The sequence below is a fragment of the Neomonachus schauinslandi genome, chromosome 7 (assembly GCF_002201575.2).
Source record: "Neomonachus schauinslandi chromosome 7, ASM220157v2, whole genome shotgun sequence".
Taxonomy (NCBI): Eukaryota; Metazoa; Chordata; class Mammalia; order Carnivora; family Phocidae; genus Neomonachus; species Neomonachus schauinslandi.
In genome coordinates this window covers 46,714,889-46,742,254 of record NC_058409.1, presented here as the reverse complement: position 1 = coordinate 46,742,254, position 27,366 = coordinate 46,714,889, and the positions used below count along the sequence as shown (strand labels likewise).

General features: G+C 36.3%; 1 protein-coding gene across 1 annotated transcript in view; it reads left to right on the top strand.

Moving 5' to 3' along the window:
- ADAMTS6 (ADAM metallopeptidase with thrombospondin type 1 motif 6) overlaps nt 1–27,366 on the top strand; it is a 306,464-nt gene that overhangs the window by 212,077 nt on the left and 67,021 nt on the right. Inside the window, exons 12-14 of the mRNA XM_021702211.1 lie at nt 8,429–8,574; nt 10,705–10,768; nt 25,797–25,899. Of these exons, the coding sequence (XP_021557886.1) occupies nt 8,429–8,574; nt 10,705–10,768; nt 25,797–25,899 (313 nt within the window). The remainder of the gene's footprint in view (nt 1–8,428; nt 8,575–10,704; nt 10,769–25,796; nt 25,900–27,366) is intronic.

Sequence of the window (27,366 nt, the reverse complement as noted above, 5' to 3'; positions counted from 1 at the left end):
TAAAAATAAGATTAATCTACAAAGCAAATATTAGCCATTCTTTCAGAGACATGGACGATCAATAGATAGCTTTATGAAAGTGACTAACAAATCTTAAATGAGTGAATGAAAAGAACAAATACATATGCAGACTTCTAGAAAGGAAAAGGGCAGAGTGCTATGAGAAGACCCTCAAACCATCTCTATCATTAACAGTGAATTTATGAAACGGATTTCAAAGTACCAGATCAACCTACATGTTTAAGAGAAAAAAATAAGAAGGACTAGAAATGGGAGCTAAGCCATTCTTTATTTTTTATTTATTTTTTACTAACTGCACTTGCCATGTTATTTATTTTTGAATTTTTATTGTTAATTTCAGTTATTTTTTTTTTCCTTAAAAGGGAAGCATGTTTACTGTTGCCAAATGCAGATTTTTCTCTTAAGGCTATATCTATTTGGAAATTAAACCAGAACTCAAAAAAAAGAAAGAAAAAGAAAAGAAAAGAAATTAAACCAGAACTCAGAATTTTTACTCCAACCAAAACAACCATGCAAAGAGCCAGTGACACAATTAAAGTAGAAATTTCTCCTGGTCTAGTCAACTTTGTGTGGCATTAAAATATAGTTGGCATTACCAGTAACCATGATGATGATGATGATAATGAAAATTTTTAAAGTACTTACACTGTGCCAGGCACATATTTGTTCTGTTTAATATTGGCAAAAATCCTATGAGGTGGGTACTGTTTTAACTCTATTTTACAGATGGGGAGAGTAAGACTTGAAAGCCTAAGATTACACTGCAATTTAAAAGCAGAGCAGACTCCAGCCCAGGTCTTTCCGATTCCAAAGTTGAAACTGTGCCCCTCTACACTGCCCCTGATTTTACCTTACCTGCAGATGGGAAATTTGCAGAGAAAAAAGCAAATTTTTCTTGTCACAGGGATAAAGTAAGTCACTGAGCCTGAGATTGGTGGTGACAATGTATTTTACCCTTTAATACTAAGCGGATTTTTCACTTATCTACCTGTAACAATTTGTTATCTCAGGAATTACAATGAGAAAGCACTGTGGGCAGAACATTGAGGTAAGAATATATGATTGTGTTACAACCGGCAAAATAATGAATCTCCACTTTGAAATGAGAGAGATCTATTTCAACATTTTGTAGTGATCTTGTGAGGATGGAGTAAGATGATATCTCAGTGAGCTTTTTGTGGGCTTCTTCAGAGGAAAGGTGCCAGTGTATATTACTAGAGCATCATCATTCATTATTTTCCAACCTTAGATGATGGTGGGCAGAAAATACTTCACCAGACTGTCTTAACTGGCACTAATGAGCATCAGAGAGTATAAGCATGACTTTGTGTGTCTCAGAAACATGAATGGAATACCCATGACTGACCTCTGATCTTAACTTTGAATTTCAAAACTACTGTCTGAAGAAGGAACAAGAAAAAAACCTACATCCTGTCTAGCCAGCAGGATAAAACCAAAGCTGCTCATAGTTTTTTGAATAAATCCTTTAAAAAAAAAAAAAGTCGGGGGAGGGGAGAAATATTGCTCAAGTGATAGCATAGACATATCCAGAGGACTGGATCCACAATGATCTCGTCAAACTCTGGCTGCAAAAGATATGGGATCCCTGCCCGGGGGCGCAGTTCCACAAATGTTCCATGTAAGTATGGGAACTGTTCCATGCACATTTAGCAGATGGAGTAAGAAATATGGCCAAAAAATTAAAAACTGATCTTTGTGTGAGTCCTGGGGGGTCTGACATCGCTATTACAGCCATTGGATGTTTGCCTGAATAAGCCATTCAAGTATTGAATAAGAACCATATGGTCTGAATGGATGTGCTCAGGGACAGTAGCATTAACCAAAGGAGGAAATTTGATGAGCCCAGACGGCGCGCTGGTACTGTGCGTCCATGGGTCACACTCCTGCAAATCAATCAATATAGCTTTCAGCCAAAAGAACTTTCCTTAGTCATGGCATCAACAATAGCTTTTTGGACAGGAATCAGAGGGATGCCATACGTGATAAAATAATAAACAAAGATTTAGACTGTAAAAACTTTGATAGTAGTGTTGGCATTGTTATTGAACAGGATATTAAGGAAAATCAAAATTCAATCTTTGCAAGCTCTGATGGTGACCAAAAAGTCTCCAATACTTGGTTCATTGCCAAAAGATTGATTTAATGATTCTACAAGACCAATTAGAGATTATAGCTCAGTATTTAGGCCTACACATACATAACATTGATTCCTAATATCTTTGCATGGGAAACACAGGACTGGATTAGAATAGGATTATTATAAACCCTTTTAAAGCACTAGATATATAATAGGACATTTGCAGCCCTATATCTTAATTCACTTAAGAGTAGAATGTAGTATGTTTTGACTGGGTCCTAAACTATAAACACAGGAAGTGAAAAAAGAATAGTCCTTTCAGTTGCTCTAGAAATTTAAATAGCATGGGATGACAAGTTCTGATTTAGAATTTGGGCTGAAATCAGCTTTTGCATTCCCGCACCTGCACAGAGGAAAGATAAGGCTTTTAATAGTGCTGTGCTCCAACTCTCAGCTTTTCTGACTTGGGAAGTATGTTCCATATTGAATCACCAATATCGCTTCCTTCAAAATCTTAGGATTTCCTTAGGGGTCTCTCATTCCTGATGCTGGCTGGACCCAAACTGCTGGCTATGGTACAAGATGTACCATAATCGCATCCTAAAATGATTCTCCAATTTTAGTATATGTGCTGCCGAAGCGAGCACCTAAAATGATTCTCATTAAAAAATATATATTATATATATTTAAAAATACTGTGTATACCCATCTTGAAATTTTGCTTTGTGGAATTCTGACAAATTCTCATTTAGATTGTTTGATTTGTAATATATCTTGTTGGAACGTAATTCCCTGATGTAGATCATGAAATAAACAACATCAAAAGATGTTGTCTATTAAATGGGTAAGTTTTTTTTTTAAGAAAACTTTTGAAGCCTCACTGGAATGTATTCTCTTTCTAGGTCATTTTAATGACATATTTATTTTATTTAGAAGGAATGTGAAAAGCAAGAATGAGCAATGTGAGATTTTATTCTTGAAATGTGGTAGTTTTACTTCTGTCACCTCTCTGAATCTGGTTTAACATACCTGAATTAGGAAAAAGAAGGCCAAATTTACCCAATTTATCTAGAAAATTTAGTCTGAAGTAACAAAACTGATATTTAGAATAGTCTAAAATCAATAGGTTGGATATAACCTTTGAGAATAAAGATTAGAAACTGGTCTCCATCTGAATATTTAACTAACTTAGTTTAAGAAATGAAGTAAAATTCTATGCCTGTAAATAGAGCTTTTACAGGGTTAGCAACTTCACGTGGAAAAAAATAAGAAGAAAAGTAGAAAATACAACATTCAAAATTCTCAGTTTTATACTTAAAGTTGCTTTATTTGGTATAATCTAATTATATTACTAATGACATATTAAAGTCTTGGTGTATACTGATTAATGTAATAATCTAGAAAATTAGCTCAACTTGTTCCACATGAAGTTCCCTAGAGGTTTCTTAAAGCATTTACTATTAAGTTAAATAAGTTTCTTCTCTAAAATCAGTGTACTACGTTAAGATACTTACCAGCGCTAGAGCACAGAAATAGCAAGATTTCCAAAGAGATCCTTTACTGTAAGTATAAGGCAGGGCAAAACTAAACAAAACTTTGAGACCATTTTGCCAGAGATCAATATCAACCAAGTCCTTTGGTAGATTTATAATTTCTTTGAAGGCATGTCTGCATAGAACTAATTTCTGAAGCTGTCTAATCCAAACCACATTGGATTTGAAAACTAAAGTTAGTCCCTATCTTTTAGGTAGGGAATCTGAAGAAACAAATTACTTGCTTTGGACCAGGGATGTTGCTAGAATAAGAGCTCAGGTTTTGTAACACAGACTACACACAGACTGAATTAACTTGTTAACTAATTAAATAAGTTGTTAACTGGTTATTAAGCTAAACTCTAGTCTTTTGTCAACTGCTAGATGACTGATACATTACTTTTTGAGAATTTTTCATTTTTTAGCCATTAATATTTGTTTTTAACTTTCTGATACAATTGTCTATTACGTTATAACTCCATGGAACAGATAAAATTCAATAGCATAAATTTATGCAATGAAAGGTTCTAGTAAGTCACTTATGAAATACTGCTGTGTAGATGTTAATTGATGATGAGAACTGAGGAGCATCCTACAAACTGAATATTGTGTTTGTCCTTTACCTTAAGAGTAAGTTTTAAAAAGAAAACGAGAATTTATGTGACTTCTCTCGCTGTCCTGCATTTTGTGGGCATCTAGGAAACATATATAACAATATTATAAAATACTTTGGAACCTACATCTTTCAGTATTCTTATGGCCTTCATCATTTCTCTGTCCCCTGAAAAATGCAAAAAATAAAGTTTTTATCTATAAATTATAAGAATACTCAGAGGTCTGAAATAACATGTAGCTGTACACTTGCAACTAAGAGTTTTTATCTCTAGTGTTATTTTGTATTTTATGAAGTAAAGGTAGTACAGTATACTTTAATATACTTCTAATATATAACCCTACACCTACGTTGTTTTTTTCCCCACTGATTTCTGTGTATTTTGGACAAATAATCCTTTTTCTGTCCAAAGTGACTTTGAGCAAGTCAGCCTCCTTAAGGTTCTGGTTTCCTCCTGTGAAAAAATGAAGCGTTTAGACCACGTGAATTCCAAAGTCCCTCTGAGCTTTAGATGCAACTCTGTGATTATATAAAATAAATGTAAAATTAAATTTTAATGTTATTTGGCATCAATAATGCTAAATTTCTAACTTGAAAAACAGGTAAATTTTAAAATTTGGAATTTTTTAAAGTGTTAGTTGCCATTAATTGAAACCACAGGGAATAAAACCAGGAATTGCTGGTCAGTAATACATTGCTCAGTTATTCCCAAAGGAAAATAGGCACAGGCATAAATATTAGTTGGCCCAGATTGTGACTTTTGTATAGGTGGAGGCCTAACACAATTGGGATATCATTATACAAATGGTTGGTTTTCAAAATCAATTAAGTAAGCTGTAACCTGGCAGCTGAAATATTCTCTCCCTCTCAAGTGTACGTTGTTATTAGTAGCCCTGCTCCCAGGGTTGATACTGTATTATCAGTTCAGCCAGCTACCTCTGGTTCGCCATTTTGGACAGATGATTTTTTTCTTCATGGTAATTTTCATAAAACTAATTATCTTTCATAATGTCCTACTTCAACATTTATTAGACTTGGGGTCAGAATGCTCTGCCTTATAGCCAATCAAATTTTGACTTTCTCTTGCCTAATTTTTGAGGGACAAATGATAATTAATTACCCAGTACTTCTCTGAAAAAATTCCTTCATGTTGTTAAAACTACTGAAAATTAACTGAGTGCAACTACTATGGAAACAAAGATGAATTTGACTTTTTGTTTACCCTCCAGTATCTCTAGTTCCTTCCTTACATGTAGTAACCAGAATAGAACACAGAATTCTATAATTTAAGTAATGTATTCATTCATTCAATAAATTTTTGTAGTATATCTACTACATGCTAGACACTGTTCTAGACATTCAGCATTTCTAATAGAACATTCTGTGATGATGGAAATGTTCTAGATCTGCTCTGTCCACCATAGTAGTTACTAGCACATGTGGCTTTGGAGCCCTAGAAATGTGGCTAGTGGGTCTGAGGAACTGAATTTTACATTTTAATTAAATTTAAATAACATAGTCATTGCTATATAATGCTATGTATTAAATATATATGTATTTTTAAAAAAAACAGGCTCATAGATACAGAGGACAATTTGGTGGTTGCCAGCGGTGGGAGAAATGGGTCAACAGTTTTTGGTTTTGTCTTTTTAGTTTAAATAATTTTTTATAATAAAGGGTATTAAAAATTCTGTCAACAAATTTAAAAATGCTGAGAGCCATCAACTATAGGAAGAGATAAACATGCACCATTCGCTGTGGAGAGAAACAAATCTTCCTAAGGGTGCTTAATGATTTCTTTTTGCATTCTGAAAAATTTGTGTGGCTTCCAAGAATTCGTATTATCATCATCATCCAGAGCTGGCAGGAACTTAGCTTTCTCTAGGACTTTGGAAGGTTATGAGTGCTGTCCACACCACATTTAGATCTCTGCAGTTGCATAAGCCTCATTTCTACATGTGAGCATTCCATTTTAACAATGGTATTAGCTAATTTCATTGAAGACCTAATATGAGACAACCATTGTTATAAGCACTTTATGTGCCCTACTAGAGGGATGGTGTTATTATTCCCATTTTACAGATAAGAAAATGGAGATCCAGAGAAATTAAAGAATTTGCCCAATGGTTACTAATATTTACAGAACTCTTTCTATGTATCAGATACTTTCTACCATGTTCTTCACATTATCTTTATTTAATCTCACATGCTATAGGCTCCATTATTATTTACCTTTTTATTTATGAAGAAGCTCAGATGCAGATAGGTCAAGTTACTTATTCAGTATCTCAGTTCTTATTCAGGTCTCAGTTCTCAACCATCATACTATCCTGCCTCTCAGGGTATATTTTGCTGGAATAACTTGATTATTTGTGGGCTTAGATTTGTTGCTGAATTTGCCCCTTCAAAGCATAGATGAATTACCTAAAATGAGTAGGGAGCTGTGTTCATAATTTTTAAAATAAATAAATAGCCATATGTACATCTCCTGGTTTTACATACTGATGAGAAGAGATAACTACTAAAGAAATAATTTAAAAAATAAACAGGTTAATTTAAAATAGTGGTAAGTGCTAAGAGGGAACTAAAACAGGAGGATGTAATCTCTATTACACCCTGGAGTTGGAGGTGGGAGGGTGGGAAGGAGTGGGGAGATACCCCTCTTCAGAATAAGGGTAGTCAAGGAAAGACCTTTCTGATGAAAGGACACTTGATTGAGACCAAATGATGAGAAGACAGCAACATAAGTAATTGGGAGAATAATATTCCCAGAAGGACCAACAAATGCAAATGCCCAAAAGAGGGAACAAACTTAGTGTATTGAGGAAAAGAAAGAAGTCCAGTGTTCTGGACCAATCTGCAAGGGAGAATAAGACTGGAGAAGGAGTTAGGGGTCAGATCACAAAGGCCACCGCTGACCAGAGTTAAGGGAAGTAGGAAAGTAGTGCAATCATTTAGGCAAAAAGTGATATGACGTGATAATATGTTTTTTAAAAGAGCTCTCTGAAGCTTACTAGAGAATGGGCTGATTAAGGGTAGAAAAAAGTAGAGGCATAGAGACCAGGTAAGAAGCTATTCCATTTGCCTATTTTGTCTGATGTGGTAGCCATGAAAATGGTGAAAAGTGAAAGAATTCCGGCTATGTGGGAATAGTGTAATAGACTCATTACTTTCTAAGTATCACATATCAGAATACCTTTGCATTTTAATATAAAGTTGAATTTTTGTTTAACAATGACGTTGCTGCCAGTTATTCAACTCTAAGAATGTTTCTTATTGTTATTCATATAAACAAATGACTTTCACAGCATCAGTATGGTTTGTCAAAATTTGGTAATTCAGAAAAATGCACCAGTAAAAACCTAGAAATCCTTGGTTTAAAAAAAAAAAGGCTTTCATTTTTTACCATATTCTGCAAATAAGATTTATCATGTTAGAGTTATGAGCTGATTATGTGATGTCTGTGTCTCGATAAATTATTCCTGGCTCTCTAGTTACATGCAGTATGTGTGGTTGGTTTACTGCAGAGTAAAGCTGAAAGAATTCCAGTACACATGTTCATGCAGGGACTATACACATGGCTAGTCAGTGTATGTAAGAGTTTTTTGTACCCTGTCCCTAGTATCTTGGCATTACTTTTATTATGTCTGCAGGACTCGTGTAGATGAAATGCCACAACACATTCTTTTACTATTGTAGCCTCAACCAGCCTTTTTTTTTTTTTTTTTTGAAGTAAAAGCAATTACCATCATAAAAATTCCTTACTGGGGAACTTTCCATATTGCGTTATCATTCCATGAGCCTAATAATAGTGGAATATAAAGAAAAAAAATTCTAATGCTAAAATATCTAAAAAAGACTTGAGTTCTCTTTAATGAGAAATACTAGGATTCTGGAGGAAGAGAAGTAAAAAAAGGAAGTAAAGTCAAGTTTTCTAGACTCCTAGTACAGGTTAGAGATTTATAAATCATTGCCTAGCCAAAGATAATTTGCAAATCACATGCACCTTCGCCATTGTCTAAACACAGTTAAAGAACTCTCAGTCTGTTATCTATTGGAGAATGCTAATGCCTATAATTGGTCTTTGCCGGACCTTATGTATTTCTAACCTGATAGCTCTATCTGCCTAAAAGCTAATTCTGTGTTTTCTGTGAAATCTTGCAGTGGTGTTATCAGGGAGATTGTGTTCCTTTTGGCACTTGGCCCCAGAGCATAGATGGGGGCTGGGGTCCCTGGTCACTATGGGGAGAGTGCAGCAGGACCTGCGGGGGAGGCGTCTCCTCATCCCTAAGACACTGTGACAGTCCAGCGTAAGTAGCTAAAGTAAGCCGGAGCCAACAAAAAGACACAGTTGGAAATGATTCAAAGCTGTGGTTTCACATGTTATCTGTAAAAACGTTTCACTAGTGAGCCAAGTGTTTGTCTTCTGAACAAGCAATAGGCACAGGAGAGTGGAAGAGCCTTGTTAGAGAGACTTTCTTTTTCTTCCTTCCCCCTTACTGTGCAACCAAAAATAAAAGAAAAAGAAAAAAGAATAGCATTGTTTATCTATCCCAGGTATAGCTAGACCTTTAATCTAGTAATAATCAGATAGATTTCCCCCTCCAAAAACTACTGAATTATGGATGAATCCAGGTCTGCTCTTAGCTACATTACCATTATTCCCAGAAAACGTAAGTCTTTTCACATGTCACATAAAATTATTACTGCTACATTAGTATTAAAAGGACCAATGAGAGCACTTCAAGGGTTGAAATGCCTTGATTCGCATCACAAATCACAATGAAAAGAATACTGCCCATGTGTTAAAATAGTTTCCATTCACATGCCCCTATTAATCATCTTCCGGAGCTGCCACCACTTTTCTCCCCGTGACTATTTTATGCAGGTCAGACTGTTCCTCTCCCACCACTCTTTTTCTCCGGTCAGAGTCCCCCTGGTGAAAGGCCAGCCACATCAGTATTCTTTGGTAGCTGTATTGCTTCTCTCTCCCACCAGTGCCCATTACAGGTGGACCAGTCCCCCAGTTAGACTTTCCTGTCCCCCCAGAGACTAAACTGCTCCTTAGCTGCTGCATGTCAAGTGCTCCCCTTTTTGTCTCTAGCTCAGGTTGCAGGCCTCCTTTCCCAACTAGTGTTTGGTGCAGCATGGCGTTATAATATCCCTTCTGTTTTTTATCCCTTCCTGGGGAAAAGATAGTCAGCTTTCATTTTTTATTTTTCTCTTTTTAACTCAGGATCCCTCTCTTTGGTTCCCCTCTCTAAATATTTCTTTTCTTCTCTTTTACTCTTTTTAGTTTGAAATTATTTCCCTTTACACTCATTCTGTGTTTCCATTCTCCAGCTTTCTTTCCATTATTATCTTTCTGCTATAACAGAGCTAGCTCACTGTCACCCACTCATAAACTAGTCATGCTACCATCATCCCCACGCCCTTGTTTTTGTCTGACCAAACCATTTCTCCCAAGCTGACTTAAATTGGGCCATTCCTTTTCCTTTTTAGAATCAGTATCCACTGGCATTCAAAATATATTCAAAATGTAACTTTAATTATTCCATTGACTACCAGTGAGCCAAAATTATAATTATACTTGATCTTTTTCAAACAAGTACAGAATAATTACCTAAGCTCAACTGCAGGCTACTATAAATTAGTAACCAAAACCATAAACATCTATGATAATAAGTAATATACCCAGATCCTTAAGAGAATGACTTGGACTTCTTTTAAAAGAAGTTAGTTTTTTCTATTCGAAATAGCATGCCCAAATAATAGCATATGACTTTCCTTAATGTTAAATATTTAAAAAATTAATTTATGTAAGTCAAATATTGGACATCTTACTTTTTCATTAATTGGAGTGTAATATACAGTATATAATGCAAAGCCATCTGATTTTTAAATGTAATTTTTCAAACTTCATATAATGAGATAGAAATCCATTTCTGCATTATTTACTTTGAACTGAAGCTATTTCCAGAGAGTTGCTTAGTATTCTGTCATTTCCAGTCCGGAAAAAATAGTAAATTTACCATTTCCTACTTGGTGAACAGATAGTATCAGATTATGTGTTTTGTTGAATACGATTCAAGTGGTTTTTCATTATAAGTAAGTGATTTTTAAACTCATTGTGTTGAACTGAGTACCTGCTTACTATGATAATTAGAAAATAAACTTATTTAATTGCATTTTCTTAAGAATGTAAATCATGACAGCTTAGAGTCTTGTAGAGTTATTCATAGCAAACTGCCTTAGTTTTTATGTTCAGCAACCATAATCATTATTGCTAACAATCACCAGCATGATTGTTATTTTAATAACTAGTAAAATGTCAAATTTTGTATTTTCTTAAAATAAATGCTAATATGTTTTCATCAAGCAATATATATACTCTTTATGTAGACAGATATATTCACATGTTAAACAAAATATGTTTTCAGACCTTCAGGAGGTGGAAAATATTGCCTTGGGGAAAGGAAACGATATCGCTCCTGTAACACAGATGTAAGTAAAACCAAACTTTGCTATGAAAAATTAGCTTACATTTCCCCTAGAGCAGGGAAATTTTTAAAACTGTAAGCTATTTGGTCATAAATCCATGTGTATGAAGGTCACATGAATTTTTTAAATTGTTAATAGTGAATGGAACGGGCCTCACGTCCAGAAATTCCATCAACAGGGGACAAGGGGAAGCTCCAGCACTAGGAGCAAATACAATCTCCCCCCAGTAGGTACCAAGAGAGAGTCATAGGTCCCCCAAAATGACTTGGTCCCCCAACACTCACACCTTTGCCACCACTATCTTTCCACCAGGATTAATCTTATTATGCCCATAAAATAAGATTATTTTATGCTTGCCACTGTAAGAAGCCCCAGATTCCCAGGTCATTCCTCATCTCTTGCCATCCAATCCCATAAAGTTCTGCATATCACATCTTCTGTTTTGTATCTCTGCCCAGCTACTGAAACATTTCTTCTGGGCCCTTAGGAATTCATGATCCATTAGCAGCAAAAGCTCTTATATCTTGATGTCTCTGAATTTTCCTTCTCTTCACTTTGTTGTTTTAATGGAAACTGGCTGTCCTCTAATGATACTTAAAATAAACTTTAGGCTTCTAAAGGTGTTTTCTCCCTTAGCTCTTGAATGAGTGGAAGTGAATTGACTTTTTTTTTCAATATCTCATTACCTCTTTCAGATCATTCTTCCTCCCTCCTACCTAAAAACCACACCTTTTAATTTCATGTCATCAGACTGTTACACAGTATTCCTCACCGTCATGCTCTCCAACTCTATTCTTATCTTAATTCTTGGTTATTTCATAAATATATAGATATTTTCCTAATATCTTCTCTTCTGGATTTTTCCATAAACATACAAACATATTGTTATTTCTCCTATCTTAAAAAAACAAAAACAAAACACGTGCCAGTTCTTTTCACATTTTTTTATTCCCTTTGAAACGAAATTCCTCAAAAGAGTTATATACTTCCATATCCAGTTCCTCTTCTGATTTTTTCCAAAACTGTTCCTGTCAGATTTTTGCTGCCATCATTCTACTAAAAATGCTCTTGTCAAGTCAAAGGCTAGATGACTTCCATGTTGCTAAATCCAATAGTCAATTCTGAGTGTGCTCATCTTACTTGATAATCAGTAGGCTTCCATAACATACAACTTTTTGGTTGTCCTTTTTTACTGCTACTTGTTTTTTCTCATTCTCCTTTGCTGGTTCCTACTCTTTTTCTCTTACTTCTTAGAGTGTCCAGGACCTAGTCCTTGCCCTTCTTTTGTGCACTACCAGTATTTATTTCCTTGGTGATCTCATCCAGTTTCATTGCTTTCGATAGCATTCATATGTCCTTTGACGCCCAAATTTATATTTTTAGCCCAGATTTCTTTCATGGATTCCAGACTCGTATATTACCATTGATTAGACTTTTAATAGACATCTGATATTTAACATATCCAAATGTTATCTCTAAAACATTTCCATTTACCTGTACCTCCCAGTTTTTCCCATCTCATATGTCAACGCCCTCTACCTCAAGCCAAAAACCCTTGAGTCATTCTTGATTCCATTCTCTCACAGCTCATATCCAATCCCTCAGGAAATCCCATTGGCTTTCCCTTCAAGATATATCCTAGATCTGACTACTTCTCACTGCCTCCACTGCTACTCCTCTGTTCTTCACTGACTTAGTCTGAAGAGCTTTTTCAGTGGATTTCCCATTACTACTCTTGCTCCCTACAGTTCTCAATACAGGGGTCAGAGTGAGTCAAATTATATCCTTTACTCAAAACCCTTCAATGACTCCATTTTACTTTAATCCAGGGCCCTTAGAAAGGCCTGCAAAGACTATACAATCTAGCCCTCTATTACTTTTCTGAACTAATCTCTTAACTATTTCCTCCTCAGTAACCCTGCTCCAGCCACATGGGCCTCCTTCCTTGTACATACCAGGCACGCTCCCACCTCAGGGCTTTTGCATTGCCCATTTCCTTTACCTTATATACTCTTCTCCCAAAATATCTACATGGCTTACTCTTTTACCTCACCTTTATTCAACTGTCACCTTCTGAGTGAGCCCTAGCCTGAATATCATATTTGAAATTGCAATCTTCCCTACTTCCTACAACCCTGAGACTCCTAATCTTCCTTACCCTGCTCTATTTCCCCCCATACATACTTCTAATATACTCTCTAGCTTATTGATCATATTACTTCTATGTTACATTTGCATCCTGAAGTAATAACATGTAGCTTCAATTACAATGATCGTTTCAACCTACCAGCATTATTTATTCATTCACTCAACAAACCATTGAGTGCCTATTGTATATCAGACTGTTCTAGAGTGAGAAAGACAATCTCTGCTCTCAAGGATCTTATAATTTCCTGGGAAATCAGTTAAGTGCAGAAAATCACCATTCAGCGTGATAAATGTATGATATCTTAGAATAAGTATGGGATGCTATAAAAGCACATAGAATGGGCACATAGCCTAATTAAGGATTTAGGGATTTCTTCCCATAGGAAGGTAAAGATATGAAGGGCAAAAAGGAGCTGACCAGAAAAGAAGAACGTGACAATGAGAGCATTCTAGGTAGAAGGAAAATTAAGTGCAAGACTTGTAGGTTAAACAGCATGATACTTACTTGGAGGTAGTAAGACACCATTCAAAAACTTAGCCTCAGATTTATACTTTATGTGAGAATGGATCAGAGAAGGTGAGACTCCAACAGAACAATAAACAGATCAGAAAGAATTTAAGGGTACTGGTGGGAATGACTGAAGGGCTGAGTCATGCATTCTGCACTGGGAATGACAGTCTAAAGAGGGCTAAGAGGAGAAAATTAAGGACCTAACTTCAAAAGTCCATAAAAATTGAAGAACCAATGTAGTAGTAGGAAAAACAGGGTGAGGGAGATAGAAGGTATGGGGATCAGAGAATGGAATGTACTTGAATTTCATATATGACAAGTGAGACTATTCTCAATGATGACAAATCTGCAGTGTGGCCAAGGGAATACATGCCTAGCCTTGGGCGAGATGAAGGAGTTCAGGGGTCTCCACGCCAGGGAATTTGGGGAGTCTTCTATGCAGATGTTGAGGTCACTCAGGATGATGTTAAAACCTGGAGTACAGAGTGAGACTGTGAACCAGGTACCAGATCCTTTAATAAATAGAGAAAATGACCATGATGAGGTCAGTAGGAATGATGAAGCCAAATTGTAGAACTTACTATTGGTGGATTGGCATTTCTATTACCAGCTTTGTCTTCTGTTTTAGCTTTCAGCAAATGATACAATTAACATAACTATATCATGGAACTACAAATTTTTTTCACAAATCTAGACTTTACTAGTTCAGAATATGAGACAATTCAGCTACCACACTGAAATTTATTTTCATGATAAGTTCATAAAACTGTCTGAGCATAAGTTTATAAGGTGGGGACCTTTAAAGTATAATCTAATATATGAAAATTTAAACTTTCAGAACACATAATCTACTTGCACTGTCCAAGAGAACTTTCTTCATTGATAGAAATGTTCTATATGTGCATTGTCCAGTCTGGTAGCCACTACCCAAATTAGCTATTGAGCACTTGAAATGTGGCTAGTGTTGGGGCACCTGGGTGGCTCAGTCAGTTAAGTGTTTGACTCTTGATCTCACCTCAGGTCTCGATCTCAGGGTCATGAGTTCAAACTCCATGTTGCGCTCCATGCTGAGCATGGGGCCTACTTAAAAAAAGAAAAAAAATTTTTTTCTTTAAAGATTTTATTTATTTATTTATTCATGAGAGACAGAGAGAGAGAGAGAGGCAGAGGGAGAAGCAGGCTTCCCGCGGAGCAGGGAGCCCGATGTGGGACTTGATCCCAGGACCCTGGGATCATGACCTGAGCCGCAGACGCTTAACCATCTGAGCCACCCAGGCACCCGAAAAAAATTTTTTTTTTAAAATGTGAGTGTAAACGAAAAACAGAACTTTTAAGTTTAATTAATTTAAATTCAAATAGCAACATGTTGCTCATGGCAACCATGTTGGACAGCAGCACCGAGCTACATAGTCTAGCTATGCAGTAGAAAAATAATTGTTATAAAGAAGACTTTAAATATTATATATAAAATTCTCAAAACAAATCAATCTTAGATCATTTTGGAAACAAATGTAGAATATTTCCATTTTTGGTAATGATAGAGTAAGTTACTCTGACAGAACTCTTTTTAAGAATTATTGAATAAGAGGGCGCCTGGGTGGCTCAGTTGGTTAAGCGACTGCTTTCGGCTCAGGTCATGATCCTGGAGTCCCGGGATCGAGTCCCGCATCCGGCTCCCTGCTCGGCGGGGAGCCTGCTTCTCCCTCTGACCCTCCCCCCTCTCATGTGCTCTCTCATTCTCTCTCTCAAGGAGATGAATAATAAAATCTTTAAAAAAAAAAAATAAAAAAAAAAAAGAATTATTGAATAAGAATGTTTTAAAACATCACTTTAAAATCTGCAAATAACTGACAAGATAGTGAGGGAAATTCCTGAAGGTCAAATTCTTTGAGAAAGGGGAACTCAAAAATGTAAGTGGAGCATCAGAACACCTAAAGTACTTTTGCCCTGACAATATTCAGAGGAAGAGACCAGATAAACTGCTACTGTGTCTCTCTCCTTCCTATAAGGAAAGCTTTTCCCAAAGCTCCTCCCTTGTTCCCTTAGCGGACTTCATTCATGTTTTATTGGCCTGGAGGGTACATATCCATTTTAAACCAGTCATGGGCAAAAAAGAATGGGATTACCATAATTGGTTTAGACTAATCCAGATTTGCCCCTAAAATGAAGTTAAGGTCATCTTTCCTGAGAGGTAGATTCCTGGGCAAAAATCAGAATTCTGTTAGCAGTAAAGTGGAGAGTGACAGATCCTGGGTACGCCACACATGTTTGCTCAGAACTCGTTTAGTTTCCAGCTTTACTAGTAGAAGTAGCAGCAACAGAAGTAGTAGTGGTAGTAGCTGCTGCTAACATTTACTGAGCACTCACTGTGTGCCGGACCCATTAATTTAACCGTATTTTCTTCCCAATCTGAGAGTTCTTCTCCTTCTCCTGGCCAGTGAATTGGCTTGCTGAGATATTTTAAATTTTTATTCTTTCAATAAAAATCTAGAAAAAATACGCTAATTTAAAGTTTTGGTATAATCTGTTCTATTACGGCTTTGCCTCTGCAACACAAATTAGCTCATAAGTGATTGTCATTTTGTGCCATATTTTTTGCCACTAAGTGATATAGCGACTAAAGTCAAACTACATTGATACAGCTGAATGGTAGAGGAAAATTGTAGTGTATATGTTGACCCTTTATCCCACAGTCTTCTTTTTGCTAGTTTGGCCTCATGCTCTGTCATAGAACTCCTTATCATGTGTTTCTGCCTGTTCTTTCTACATTGGCCTCTTGTCTCTATAACTCAACATCCTCAACCCTTTCTAAATTATTTCACTTTTTTTTTGGTGGGGGTGAAGATAAAGTCCTATGTTTACTCCAGTATTCCCTTGTTAGGAATTTGCCAGGTATTTTTTAAACTGTGTTAGTATTTTATTAGAATTGTTATTGTTTTTGTTAGTGTCCTGTCTTTGATTTGTCTGCCTCTAGCGCTATTTTTCTTATATGCCTGCTATTTTTACTGTGCAATTTTGTAGAAAGAGGTTTTTCAAGAATGTATTAGAGTAGAAACTCCTATATTTTATAAATCTATTCTAAAGTTTCTATTATATAGACTGTATTATAAGACAGAGAATTTAATGATAAATCATGAAGAGTGAATTGATTGTAGTTAAGATTGAGTCATGCAAGCAAGAGAACTTCAGTATGTTCCAGTAAGCACAGACTGGTGTTACTATGGAAGTATTATAGGGTTATTGTGTTTGTATTTTTTAAATTAACCTTGGAACTTTTTTCTAAATGTACAATGGTTTATTTATTTATTTATTTATTTTCAAGATTTTATTTATTTATTTGACAGAGACACAGCGAGAGAGGGAACACAAGCAGGGGGAGTGGGAGAGGGAGAAGCAGGCTTCCTGCTGAGCAGGGAGCCCGATGTGGGGCTCGATCCCAGGACTCCAGGATCATGACCTGAGCTGAAGGCAGACGCTTAACGACTGAGCCACCCAGGCACCCTGTACAATGGTTTAAATGTTCTTTTTTCCCCCTGTATTGCCTGGGTGTTAATTTAAGGGATTCCAGAGTATACTTGTCTTTATTAGATCAGCCTCTAAACTTAGTGCATTTTTAACATCATTTAATACTGTGCTCATCATATTTAGTGACACTGTAAATAATATCTAAGAGACATTTTTACACTTAGTTAAAATCAATTTGACAGTCAAAAACTAGGAAACAATTCATAAGCATTTTGGCTTGTCATTTGTGATCCAAGAGCTTTTCTTGAGACTTAAATAGGGAATAAAGGATAATTGCAAATGATCCTGGAAGAATTTGCAAATCATTGCACAGAATGAGATCATGTTAGGCAGTCAAATGGCAGGAGCACCCATTTATGAATCTTGGAGGTTTGTTCTCTGCTGTTTAATTTATGCTCAGAATGCACATTATAACAAAAAATAGAAAATCTATGAGGCACCTGGGTGGCTCAGTTGGTTGAGTGCCTGACTCTTGATTTGGGCTCAGGTCATAATCTCAGGGTCTTGGGATCGAGCCCCATGTAGAGCCTACTTAAAATTCTCTCTCTCCCTCTCCTCTGCCCCTCGCCCCACATTCAGCCCCCCACCCCCAACACCTGCTCGTGTGAGCTCTTGCACACAGGCACACGTGCACTCTCTCTCTCTCAAAAAAAAAAAAGAAAGAAAGAAAGAAAAGAAAAGAAACAAAATCTAGGAGATGTTAGTCTGATCCACATGTCTTTGATAGAGCCTACTTGCATTCCTTTTAAGATCTTACAACCCATTCATAGCCTGTCAGTTTCTCATGTAGTATAGCAGTCTTGACCTTCTCATTTCTGTGATTGGCCAGCTAGTACTATAGATTACCACTTTAGTTCTCATGTTTTTACATATCATAATTATTTATTATTGTTAGTCATTACTCTCTGTTTAGAGTTGAGTTAGCTTCATTAAAATCATAAGTGAAAAACAGAATAAATTAGAAAATCCAAGAAAAAGGAAAATAATATTAAGTTGGGATCAATACTTTAAATATGTATCATAAGCTCCTTCTACATAATAAGATGGACCACACATTTTACTCTGAGTTTCTTAGAGGCATGAGTAAACAGGCAAACACTATCAGTTCTAAGTTTCATAATGTCAAGTAGCCACAACAAAAAGAGATATATCGCAAAGGAACACTTTACTATTTTGAAGTTTTGATTCTCCTATAGGGATCTCCACACTGGTGAATCAGATTGAAACATGCAAGACTGACAGTACTCTTTTTGCTTAAATTAGAGGAAAAATTAAAACTGAGAAACTTTGTAGGCCAAGTAGTCTTAAAAAGTGGCTAGCACAAAAACAAGACAGCCACACCTGTCCCCAATGCTGATTTAATTCCCACCACAGGCATTTGAAGGATAGAGGAATGGTAGAAAGACAAGAGCTGTCCAGTGGACAGGGAACAATGTTCCCATTATTTCCTGTTCCATTTACCCCAGTTGGAAGGAAAAAGATCCCCAGAGATAGAAGAGGTAACTTGTAAAGAAAAAAATCTCAATCTTTAAAAAATTTAAAAATAGGTCAGAAAATTGTATCCAGCTGTAAAATTAGCTTGACCAGTCTCAACAGTAACCTAATCAGCCTGGAGGCCAAAGGTATTCACATGTTCGACTCTGAAGCTGATTATCTGCATTAGGATGCATTAGGCAGTTTGTTCCCTAGATCATCATCGGTCACCCCAGAAGCCTTCAGAAGCAACTAGACAAGGACTCTTTCTTTGACATCCATATATATGATGGTCTCTAGGACAGAACAGCATGTAAAGACAATAACTATAGCAGGAACAAATTAAAATGGTTTTCATCTTGAAGCTACTGAGAAATCAGGAGCTTTTATTATAGATATAGAGTAGAATTGGATGAAGTTAGGTCTCACCATTAAAGTAGCAACTATAATAGAATATTTGGGATCATAAGCTAATCTAATAGATAATAGACATGGCCCTTGTGAGACTTTGGTTTGAAGAGCAGAATTTTATGGAAGTCATAACGCCATAAAAAAAGACATTTCTACATTTCCAAAAAGAATTTCCTGTTTTAGCTTAGCTACTCTCCAAAACCAAAGGGAAAAAAAAATCCTTGTTTTTCCTGTTGTATGTTATTTGTGATTTGTGTGTCTGCTTGATAATGTGACTAGTGTGGGGTGACCAGATTAGGTGGAGGCTGGCAGCGCTGGTAGTGAAAGAACTCACCCAAGGCAGAACAAAGGAGGTAGATGTTTATCAAATACACCACAAGGGAGAGGCGGGCAGGACAGCAAAGCAGAGACTGTCTGCCAAGAGGCAGTGGTGGGGGTTGCAGTTAAAGAGGGAAGGTGAGGAAGTATGGGAATGTATGGAATTTTCCTTTTTTTGGTATCTGTGTGTGGGTGTAAGTAACCCATAGGTCAGCTAAGGCTTATGGATATTTGGAGGTGGGTTCCCTAACGGGCTGTTTGTATTCAGCATGGGGCTTGGGGGTCACCGTGCGCCCTTCTACATTACTCAGGTTTCCATTGTTCAAGTTGGTTGCCTAAAAGCAACCTCTACAACTAGGGTAAAACTTCTGGTGAAATACCTAAGCTTCACTCAGGCTGTGATGGAAAGTTGTATTTGTCTTGCATCTTAAACATCGCATTTCCTCCTCTATCTTATACATCAAAACTATTAAAAAAATTATGGACTCAGAAGGGTTTCTAGGTCATCTGTTGTCTGTTCAAAAATTTAAGCATAAATTATATAGTACCTAGGTATTTTCTCAGTCAGTGTTTCTAGAGGGGCATGCTATTCTGCTATTTTTTTCTTCTTCAAGACCTTGCTTATGGTCATTAAGAGGTGATACACTCCTTTGGTTGTGGAGAAATATAGCCTATATTTCAAGGTAGGATTGTAGTGGGAAAAGTATGGATTTTGGATTCAAATTGACTTGTTTGAATGCTGACTGTAACTCTTATTGCTGTTTGGTCTTGGCAAAATAATCTCACTAAACTTCAGGGAACTCCTTTATAGAATATAATTATATCCACCTTGCAGGATTGTTTGAGAATTAAAAGAATTAACATATGTAGAACATCCAGTGCTACTTCCTAATACTTCATCTGTACTCAATACAGTGTAGTTAATATTGGAGACATTTTTGTTTCCAAGCAGATTACAAAAATTACAAAATACTTTCATACATAACCTCATTATATCTTCAAATCACTTTTATAAAGAGGAAGAACAAGTATTTTTTTTTTTTTAAGTATTTTAAAATGAGGAACTAATGCTGAGCAGTACCATGGAAGGGATTGAGTCAGGCATAGGATTTCTGAGTACTTATTTAGTGCTCTTGTAACAGATGGAGCCCCTGGGAGGTGGGTGTGGCAAGGTAAGCTTCTCTGAAAGAGTTTGGTCACCTTTGACATTGTCTTACTTCCAGTCTAACCTTACCCTGCAGCAGAACCAGATAGCTGAGAACATTCTGAAACTACAGACCTTGCCCCCAGGGAGAGGTGTGGGGTAAGTGATAACAAGGTACAGAGTTGATCCATTAACAGTGTTATAACAGTGTCCCAGGTTATAATTAGAAAACAGATATGTCTCCAACACTGGATTTTTATGAATATTATATATAATATTTTTATAGTATTATATGTGGCAAAAAAGTAATAGGAGCAAGTATCATTAATCTTCTTTGGGTTAGTATGACTTTTATGGTGTGTATCATGTTTTGAAAAATAAAGACTAGCTTCTAAACACAGAATAGAGCTTGCTTGTTTATTTTGTTCTTAAAAGGGATGCTTTAAAAATTACAAAGTGAATGTTGCCTAACATTTTCACAGGCTTAGGGGAAAGGGTTATGCTATGGACAGATAGCATTTCAGTTAAATTCAGGCCATACAGAAATAGATTTAAGTTTGAAAACTTGCACAGAGGATTATGGTATCAAATATGACAGCTAGATTCTAGTTTGGACAATATAGGTTTAGCAGACTTTTGTTTCTTTTTCTTTAAAAGTAAATATTCAGTGAAACTACAAAAAAAAATCAGAAACCATTTTGGAGAGAAAAGATAAGATTGAATCAAAACTGGTTGAGATGATTCACTGGACATTACGTTCAACTTCAGTGAGATAATCATACAATACCTGGTAACTAGGAAATCAGGAGTTTTGTTTGCAACTTCTAAGAGAAGCTGTGGAAGCAAGGACTTTGTTAGCATGTGTGTCATTGTGTGACTTAGGAAGTGATGCCTTTTTGGGTGAACAAATGAAAATGTCCTTTCTTCACAGTCCCATGTCAAGTAAGTGACTTGCTAAGCAGATCAGGGGCTGGAATTTAAATTCCACTTATGCTCCTGAAACTAATAGGGTATAGCCAGCTAAGAATAAATTGCCATCCTGGAGAGGAAGCAGAAAATTACATCTGGGGAGTGTTGAAGTGTGGTCTAGTGTAATAGTGAAGAAGCAAAAGTGCATGTAGTGTGGAAGCAAGAAAGGAAGAAACAGCAGAAGGTGAAAAGCACAATAGAGAAAAGTAGTAGGAGAATAAAATACCAATTTTGCTCATTTTGCAATTTTACCTGAGGCCATAGGAAATCCTTGTATTCTGCCAGCCTGCCTATCTCCTTTACGAAGAGGAGAGGAATGGGAAAGGGGAAAAAGAATTTTCGTGCTCCGCTTTCTTCTCACACTTTATTACATGTAAGATATAACACAGTATTTACGGAATTTTCCTCATTTGCAAGACATTTTGGGATGTATTTCTCTTGAAGTTAAGTGGCATTTTGGGTGTATTTTGCAAATGAAAGAGAGAAGGCACAAAGGGCTTCTGTGACTTGCCAAGGTCACCGTATTCTTTGAGACAAAACCAGGATTAGAAGTCCAGTAATAGAAATGCCACTACAAAGTTTGTCAGCAGAAGCTGAGATTTCTTTCTATAGCAACTTTTATGCCCCAATGAATTATGCTTTCTTTGTTTTTAGATTTATGTACCAATAAAAAGTATTTGTCAAAAGGAGATGCTTTTAAGCAATCAGTGTAATTGGAAGCATAAAATAGTCTGTAGAATGTGCTAACATATCTCTGTAAAAAAAAAAAAGTGCTGATAAAGATGCTAGTATTAATTTTTTTTATTATTTCTTTGAAAATACTAAGATTAAAAATGCTGAGACCTGCAGTTTTGCCCTCTGGATTTATGTGGGATCCTGCTGGTTGCTTTTTAGAAGGAGAGGATGCTTGATTAGAGTTAACACTAGGAGGCTGAAAACCTGTCAGGCTTTACATAAAAAATTGGTTGCTTATGCCCACTGTTTTTGCATGGTGTCAGCATTTATTACCTTTAAGCAATTTAGAAAGCGTTACTCCTTAAACTCTCTACTATTCCTAAAAAAACAAAAATAAAAATATACTTCATGTAATTTTTCCTTAAACTACTCTTTTCTTTGATCACTCTTATTCTTTGGAACGAGGATATACAACTCCTACTGAGTTAATTTTTAATCAACACAAATTCAGAGCATTCACTGAAGGAAACGTTGAAATCAGGAAAACGGAACACTAGCTGATATATTCTAGAAACAGAAAGGCGTGGGATCAAGTCTACTACAGTTTCCTTAAGCCCTTGCATCCTCCATGCTATTCTATGAACCTCCTTAACACACTCCTGTTTCAGGGCCTTTGCATTTACTGTTTACTCTTCTCACTGATGTGTGAGTCACTCCTTCAGTTTCTTTTAACTCTCTACTCAAGGGCCACCTTACTAGAGAGAATTTCTCTGACCATACCTTTTTTTGTTGTTAAGATTTTATTTATTTATTTGACACAAAGGCAGTACAAGTGGGCAGAGCGGCAGGCAGAGGGAGAGGGAGAAGCAGGCTCTCCGCTGAGCAGGGAGCCCGATGTGGGGCTCGATCCCAGGACCCTGGGATCATGACCTGAGCCGAAGGCAGCCACTTAACTGACTGAGCCACCCAGGCGCCCCTCTGACCATACCTTTTAAAACAACTTCCCTCCCACCTCACTATCCATCCCCTTACCTGCTAGAATCATAGGATAGGGCCAGAGGGTGGAGGGAATGGGTAAGTGTGGTGCTATTCCCTGAAGTTGGAGTCATAAAAAGATTGTACTTCTGCCTGTGGTGCTGCCTGAGGTGAAGAAAGAAAGAGAAATACTCTGGCTTCTCCCAGGAGTGCCTTCATTGCCTGAACCATTGTCAGAAATCAGCAGACACAGAAGCCTGGAAAATGGAGCTTGCAGAGTTTGTTCCTCTGAGATACAGAGCAGAGCAGGAGAAGGTGAGGAATGAATCTAAGAATGCCTAGACCTGAGACCAGAACAGCTGCTAATAGCTAGTCACTTCTGCTGTATGCCAGGTACAGAGCTAAACAGTTCACATGAATCCTCACCTAGGAGGTAAATACTAGTATTATCCCCAGTTTATAGATGAGGCTTGGAAAATTAAGTACATTGCTGAAGGCCATGAATTAAATAAAAGACCAAGTTAGAATTGAATCCCGGTTTGTCATACTCCAAAATTTTGCTTTTAGTCCTCTTGTTTTATAAATGAGGAAAAAGTAGTTTGGAGAAGAAAAGAAACTTGCAGCTGAAATGACAGGAACTCAAGTTACTCCTATTAAGTTTTTATACATATTAACAGAGCTAAAACTTTATGCTGTTACTGTAGCATTTAGAGTTCAAAGGAAGCTCCCATTCAGATGAGGGAGTACCCTTACACCCTGAAACTATCACTGAGCAACCCTCTGTAGCCAGTGTATTCGGTAAAAGGGATTATTAATTACAGCTACCTAAGAGTGTTGAAAGAGATTAAATGGATAATACCTCTATAGGCTTCCAAATAGTGTGCCATAGAGTGGGTACTTGCTAAATGCTTAGTAAATGCTAAATAGCTGTTGTCGTTGCTAATATTTTTATTACGCTGACCCTGAGTGGTTATCACAGGAAAGAGTATAGATTAGAAATTTTATGAAATGTTATCCAAGTGCTTTATTAAACTGTAATATCCTCCTGTCGGACTTTTTACTTTGCCTGTATTTAGGAGATTCATTACAAGATAGTCAAGAATGGGATTTTTTGGGCGCCTGGGTGGCTCAGTTGGTTAAGCGACTGCCTTCGGCTCAGGTCATGATCCTGGAGTCCCGGGATCGAGTCCCGCATTGGGCTCCCTGCTCAGCAGGGGGTCTGCTTCTCCCTCTGCCCTCTTCCCTCTCATGCTCTCTGTCTCTCATTCTCTCTCTCTCAAATAAATAAATAAAATCTTTAAAAAAAAAAAAAAAAAAAAAAAGAATGGGATTTTTTGTTTGTTTGTTTTTAAGTGAATAGTCCTCATGATGCCTTAGTTTGTTAATTCAGGGCTTTTTTTATGTACCAGTGGTTTTCTATGAAATGTCATCTCCTCTTATTATTTCATAAGTTTCTTTCATCTAGGATGGCCTTTTTTCCAACTATTCCCAACACATGACCTTCTCCTTCCTGTACCCATGGCTTTTCTTGGCTTCCTTCTTAATAGTTTTAACCCCCAGAAATTACGTGCAGAAATTATTTTAAAACACAGGGCTCACAATGGAATGCAGACCTATTTGCACTGTTTCCAGAATTTGAGGCTTTGGACTTGATATGGTAGAGATTTGAACCACAATATAGAGGATGTAATGATGACCGTGCGACTATTTGCACGTTGTGGTCTATTATTTTTGTACATGCTTCAAGGGACCATTTACAATATACTGACCTCAGAAAACTGTATAAAGTAGATGTAGAGATCCAAGGGAGGGTAGTAAAAAGTCCTCGAATGATCTCTGAGTGTTTAATCTACTCATTATTTATTCACAATTAAGAATTTTATCTGCTGACCTGTTTTGTTGTTCAATATGTGAGCAGGATATTTTTTCCATCGTGTATCAAAAGCAGTGATTGTTTTAGGTGCTACAGCTGCAGAACTCTAAAAGATAAGTCAAATTAGGTCATATTGCTCAAACACAGTGAGATGTTATACTTTTAATTCTTTGTGAACTTAAAGATTGAATTTAGGATGACCTGTGGTATTTGGAATCTAGACCTAACTACATTGGCAAGGTTTTCCTTTTTAAAAAAAATTCAGGTAGAAGAAGCATTCCAAACTTTTAAAAACAAATAACCTTCTCTTCACCCTCTCAACATCCTTCTCTCTCCCCACCCAACACATGCACATGTTTTGAACCAATTTAGTATTTTATTTTCTGTGATGTTCGTAGATTAAATGTAAATCTTAGTAAGTCCAAATTCTTTGAATTTGAAGGTGTTTAGACTTGAGGCCTAGCATTTGCCCAGTTCATTCCACATCTTAAAATATGGTTTTTGTCAAGGCTAGACAGTAAACAGCTATAGTACTAGGGATCCAAACCACAATTAATAGTGCTGAATGTTGTGTTACAAACCTGCCTCTTGATTCCTTAAAATAAAGAGCTGGGAGTAGCTGTGGCAACTGGACGTTAAATAATGTTACCAAAAGACATTATGTGTTTTAGTTTCTTCATCTAGTTTTTATGTGTGTTTATAAGAAGGTACCTGATGGATTGATTGCAAAGTGGACTATGCCATGTATCTGAGTATAAAGTTATAAGGAATCTGTCTCACACATAATTTCGTATAAATTACTTCAGTTATTTATTCTGTGGCTAAGATTACAATTCAGATACGTCAGTCTGAATACTGCTGTAGAACAAGTAAATGTAAAATAAATGCCAGAATTATAGCTACAGCATCAGGCAGTGACGAGTTCAGGCAATTTTAATTTTAGGGACATTGTCCCTTAGTTTTGGTATTTTTCAACAATCATACCATTTATGATTTTATTTTATTTTAGCCATGTCCTTTGGGGGCCCGAGATTTTCGAGAGAAACAATGTGCAGACTTTGACAATATGCCTTTCCGTGGAAAGTATTATAACTGGAAACCCTATACTGGAGGTAATGTATAACCAGCAGAGCATTCATCATGCTTGAGAGCTTTGCAAATATAAAAGAATATATAAATACATACAAACACACACATACCTTCATACACCTACTAGTAAAAATTAGTGTTTGCAAATCAAAGCAGGATAACGCTTATAGTACTATACAGTTTCCCTGTAATAAAGCTTATGTTAGTAAAAATGATCAGAAATCATTTATAAAAACCTAATTCTATTTAACAAGGTACAAAAGTCCAAGAAAGGATATAAACCCAAATAATACTTTTGAGTTCTTGAGACTTCCTTGGGGTATATGGACATTACATTATAATCATTTATAATCACTGAATATTTGGAATTATCACCCTAAAAACAACTTATAACAATATAAATCAACTCAAAAGTGGCCAGGAAAACCTGTATACTTTTTTGGTCAAAGGCCAAGGATCTTCCCATAGATTATTATTATTCTTTTTTAGTGTTGAGAAGCATTTTTACCCTTTAATTTGGGCATGTATCAAACACTAATTGTTCAGTAAACACCAGACGTTTTCTTGTACTCTCAAAATACAAATTTAATTTTGTTAAAATTTTCTCTTAGAGAAATTGAATGTACTTTTAAAAAACTTTTATTGTTTGTTTTTTATTCTAGTATCTTACCTTGAAAATTTTCCAACAGAGCAATACTAAAAGAATTTTACATTGACAAGATTCTATTCACATTATAATATACTTTGTTACATGTCTAGTCATCTCTCTATCCATTAATCCATTTATTTTTTAGATGCATGTCAAAGTAAATTGTAATCATTGCTATACTTTCCTCTAAATACTTCAGCATGTATAACATTAACCACAGTTCAATACTTATTTATTGTTTTTCAGGTTAGATTATGTACAATGCAAAGCACAATCTTAACTGTACTTTCCTTGAGTTTTGACAAATACGTACACCTGCAAAGCCCTATTAACATATAGAACATTACCATACCTCCAAAATTCTCATAGTCCTCATAGTCCTTCCCAGTCAATAGCTGCCTCTACCTATTTCTTCCAAGAGGCAACCACTGTTCTGATATTTTTTTCCTTACCATAGATTAGTTTTGCTGGTGCTAGAACTTCATATAAGTGAAATCATGTCATATTTGGCCTGTGTTTTGGGCCTAATATTTTTGAGATCCATCCACGTTATTGCATGTATGAATAGCGTATTCCTTTTTATTGCTGAGCAGCATTCCATTGTAAAAACCAGTTTGTTTTCCCATTGTACTATTGATGGCAGGCCACCTGAGTTGTTTCTAGTTTTCAGCTGTTCTGAATAAGCTGCTGTGAACATTTTTGTAGAAGTCTTTTTGTGAGCATATGTTTTCATTTCTCTTGGGTAAATACTTAGGAGTGGAATTGCTGGGCAATAGGGTAGGTGTGAGTTTAGTTTTAAAAGAAATTGCCAGATGTTTTTCCAAAATGATGTACCATACTA